This window comes from Danio rerio, chromosome 16, assembly GCF_052040795.2.
Source record: "Danio rerio strain M-AB ecotype USA chromosome 16, GRCz13ab, whole genome shotgun sequence".
In the NCBI taxonomy this organism is placed as follows: Eukaryota; Metazoa; Chordata; class Actinopteri; order Cypriniformes; family Danionidae; genus Danio; species Danio rerio.
Genome location: NC_141036.1, coordinates 30,296,989 through 30,301,706, shown reverse-complemented (window position 1 = coordinate 30,301,706; position 4,718 = coordinate 30,296,989). Strand labels below are relative to the sequence as shown.

General features: G+C 33.2%; 1 protein-coding gene across 1 annotated transcript; it reads left to right on the top strand.

Moving 5' to 3' along the window:
* The first annotated feature begins 246 nt into the window (after nucleotides 1–246).
* Nucleotides 247–4,503, top strand: LOC100333218 (interferon-inducible GTPase 5-like). The gene is made up of 2 exons (XM_087287116.1): nucleotides 247–305; nucleotides 1,998–4,503. The coding sequence occupies exon 2, from the start codon at nucleotides 2,744–2,746 to the stop codon at nucleotides 4,109–4,111; it is 1,368 nt and encodes a 455-aa protein (XP_087143242.1). The 5' UTR covers nucleotides 247–305; nucleotides 1,998–2,743; the 3' UTR covers nucleotides 4,112–4,503.
* Nucleotides 4,504–4,718: the final 215 nt, after the last annotated feature.

Genomic DNA, 4,718 nt, shown 5'->3' with positions numbered 1-4,718 from the left:
GGTTGCTGGCTTCCCAATGAGTTTTTCTTATTTTAATGGGAAGTTTATGGTAGGTAGCAACAAGCATTTTTAAAGATATCTTAGTTTGTGTTTAACAAAAGAAAGAAACTCAAAACCAGAGAGAATACATTGACGATTTACTTTTGAACTATTAAATTAAGGAAAGTTAGTTTTTAAGAGCTGTAGCCTTCAGATGTTTTCCAAACCACACCCTATAGCACACCTACTTTTCATTAAACCCTCTTCTCCCAAATCATCTTTAGACAACGACAAACCGATATCAAAAACATCTCTGTACAGACAAGGTGAGCTTTTTTATTGGTAATGCAAAAAGAATCAGATATAGTATTAAATTGTGCAACATTGAAGAAATATAAGCAAAGCAAAGTACTACAAAGACTATTTTTAGTGTACATGATTGATGTTTATTTTAATGCAGTGGTTCTCAAACTGTGGTACGTGTACGTGGGCTTCCTTCTAGTGGTAGGTGGATGAATCAATGTCATATACATGCAAAATATATTTTAAAATTAATCACAAATGAATTATGTATGAATATTATGACACATAGCCTATACTTATGTGGTCCAAGCAATATTTCCAGGTTTTGATAAATAGTTGATATGATATGTTAATACTTTTGATTTTGAAGTTCAGAAGTTTTTTTTTTTTACTTTTTAAGAACAGTAGTGTTCCATTTTTTTGTTCACTTTTAAAAGCACATTTTAAGTCAATCGTTGACGTTTTATTTTGTTTGTTTTTTTTACCTGCAAGCACAGTACAGTGTTAATGTTCAAACCTTTTATAATGTTTAAAGTGGCCGACAATAATATTCTTATAGGAATGAATCTGCCTGGTTTTTGAACTATGCAGAGCTGTATAGCAACTAAATTAGACCTACTACTGTGTTTCAATTCTGGTCATTATGGTGGTACTTGAAGAGACCATTTTCTTCTGAGGTAGGCTACTCGATGAAAAATGTTTGAGAACCGCGGTTTTAATGTATGTGTTTATGAAAGTAAAATAGTATCCTAGAAAAATGCTAAATACATTAAATAAATGCACACGAGCCTTATATCCGTTTTAAAAAAAAGTGCTTTTATGCATGTTGTGGGTTCACGTTTCGCAGGTGAATTTGCTTCACTCTCTTTATCACTCGCTGCTAGATATTTTTGAAACATTTAAAAAATTAGTGCGTTTTTTTAATGTCTTTTAAATCTATCTCTCTATGAATGGCTGAAATAAATTGATGTAAAATTAAGGGAAAAGTTGAACCTATGTTAAAACGGTTAGAAAAATATATTGGGCCTATTTAAATATTTACGATTATATATTTGGTTTTTAACTGCTAACATGTGAGTAGATAGTGACCTCTAGTGTTAGCAGATGTTTTATTCCAGCAAAATGTCAAAAGATCAATGACTATTTATAATATTAATTGTAGATTTAGTTGAACAAATAAATGAATTAATGAATAAATAAATAAATACATTTTGCTAGAAACTAGATTGTATGTAAGAGCTTTTATAAGCCTTTTAAGACTAAATAAAGAAAATCTAATTAATGATTTGATTTAGCTAGATTTCTCAGAAAACAAGACTTCCTCCCTTTACTGATATGGCTGCATTACAAACTTGTACGAGTAGTTCTTAAAAGTAGAAAACAAAAAGTGTTTTTCTGTTTTAATTGATCACTGAAAAAGTCTGTAAAGAACCCAAAATTATTTTGTTATCTGCATGAGCATAAAACCCTTGGAAACCTTTATTTTTGAGTGCTCATTTTGCATTGCAAGAAAATGTGTCTTGATTTGTTTATATATGTTCTGAAAGCTATTTAATTTGCCGCAACTTTATATATTCCACTTAAATATCTTCATCTTTTAACTGTGGAAGTCCAGAACAAAACTGTAAAAATAAAAACTTTATAAGATCTGAATAAATGTTAGTCATGATTTTTTGGTGACATTTACAGAGTTGCTTTGCTTTTTGCATTTTCAGACTAATCATCATGTCCGATGAAGTCAGTGTCTTGTGGGACCTTTTACTCAAACTCGACACAAATCCTTATCAGATAGTAAGAACAAACTGAATCCTTTCATGAAGACAATGTGCTGAGAGAGAAACGGAGAAACTCAGAACTAAAACAGAAGACACTAGAAGTCGTCCAGTTAAACAAGAGAGAAACTATGGAAAATCCACAACAGAAAGCCAAACAGAGCAGTTTAGTGCTGGAATCAAAGCTTGATGAGCTTAAGAAAAGAGAGAGACAGAGAGAAATGAATGAGAACAATAAAGAAAAGCAACCAGAAAAAGAAACGATAAATGTAGCAAATGAAAAAGAACGATCAGAAGATGCTTAAGTATCCAATGTTGACATGAAACACAAAAAAAATGTCTTAAGGAGCAAAATAAGCAAACTAAAGAACCGACTAAATATTACTCTAGTTATCCAATTAATGAAATGAAACTCATAAAGAAAAACAACAAATTAATGAATATGCAAATACAAGAATGTAATGTTGACATGATACACAAGGAAAAATATATTGAGAAACTAAACAAGCAATTCAAAGCTGGAGATTCATGTGATGTAAACACAAAACATAAACACAAGGCTGCTAAAAAAGAGGAAGAAGGAGAAAAAATTAATATTCCAATTCAAATAACTAATGATGATGAAAATAGATTGATTAGACAAAAGGGTGAAAAAGCAACAGAAATCCTTAAAACAAAGCCTGAAGGTAATGGAAAAGGTCATTTACATAAATAAAAATGTTTTGACAGAAGAACCAACTCAATCTAACTCTAGTGAACCGAAAAAGCTTAAAGAGAATTATGGTGAATTGATGAAGATGCAGAAGCAGGAACTGTCCAATTCCAGAAAACCACAAGATACACATTCTCACAGTACTGCTAAAGAAAATGTGAGTTTAAAATCAGCAAGCACTGTACAAGTTGAGCATATATATGAAATGCCTGATGTTCATCTCAATAGTTCTGCTGAATACATTAATGAAATGGAATGTGTGATTGAGCAAAACAAGCAACTGGGCAACGTCACGCTTCATGTTGCTGTAACAGGTTCAACTGGAGCAGGAAAATCCAGCTTCATCAATGCAGTAAGAGGTCTTACATCTGATGATGAAAATGCAGCTCCTACAGGTGTGACTGAGACGACGTTGGTGCCAATGATGTACAAACATCCTACAATGCCAAATGTTGAATTGTGGGATCTGCCAGGGACTGGAAGTCCTAAATTTAAAGCCAAGAAATACCTAAAAGAGGTGAAACTTGAGACCTTCGACTTCTTTATCATCATTTCCTCAGAAAGATTCAAGGAAAACGACATAATGCTGGCTAATGCGATTAAAGAGAGGAAGAAGCTGTTTTATTTCCTCCGCTCAAAGATCGACAATGACATTCATGCTGAATCTCATAGGAAAGACTTTGATGAGCAGAAAGTGCTCTCACACATTTGTGAGGACTGTCACAGGAATCTGAAGGACATGGATGACCCACATGTTTTCCTAATATGTTCCTTTGAACTGCACAAATATGATTTTCAGACATTTGTCGACACATTGGAGAAGCAGCTGCCTGATCACAAGAGAGATGCTTTGATTTTGTCCTTGCCAATATACTCCTCAAAGATTTTGGAAGAGAAAATTGAAATATTTATGAAGCAAACCTGGTCGGCAGCTGTTGCTTCTGGCTCTGTGGCTGTGGTTCCAGTGCCTGGTCTTTCCATGGCCTGTGATGCTGCCATTTTGCTGGGTTTCTTCACCAAGTGTTACTATGCATTTGGTCTGGACGAAAAATCAATAGATAAGCTGTCTGTGAGGGTCAACAACCCATCTCTGAAAGCTATAAGAAGGTCACCTCTAGTGGTCACTATTGGGCAAAAGAAACTCACCAATAAGGAGCTGTCGGCACTGACTAGCAAAGAGGCAGCTGTTAAGATTGCATGGAGCATGGTTCCTGTTGTAGGGAGTAAAAAAACAGCACAAATGTCTTACTCTACAACACTGAAACTTCTGCGTACAGGAGTTCAGGATCTTGCTGAAACAGCCAGAGAAGTGTTGAAAGCTGCAGGAGTGACTGGTGTCTATTAAAATAAAACAAAAAATCTGAACTGCTGTGGTTACATATCATTTTGATTTCATGCACAAAGTTAAGTTGACTTTAAATGCACTTGTGAATACCAGCCATAAAAAAAGCATACAAACTAAACCAATATATAGCCAAAAAAAGGAGAGACATTGTTTCTGAAATCTTTGGGATTTTTTTTTTTTTGGTTGAGTTTTGCATTTTCCTCTGGAATATTATTGGTTTTGTTTTTTCCTCTGCCACTTTATATGGCATTTTACACTGAAAGAAATGTTTGTGTCTGATGAATTTGTTTTATTAATACTTTAGCTAAATATGTTTCTGTACTAATGATAAAAGTTACAAAAGACAAATAAAACAACATATTATTTGATTTAGGAAATTTGAATTACTTAAATTTCTTATCTTGATATTTTTGTCATTTGTTTTACTCAGTATGCTGATACAAAAGTGTTAATTTTTAATGCTATTTGTTAGTTTTTAAAAATGACCTTGAAAAAGTTTAAAACATTAAACAGAACCTTTAAAAAACAGAAATGTCCAAATCTTTGCCATCTTAAGCAACTCTTCTTTCTTCACTGTAGCACAATTCGGTGTGTTGTGAGAAATTAC

Excerpts from the sequence above, each read along its gene's own strand:
- LOC100333218 (XM_087287116.1), top strand. The coding sequence starts at position 2,744 with ATGGAAAAGGTCATTTACATAAATAAAAATGTTTTGACAGAAGAACCA.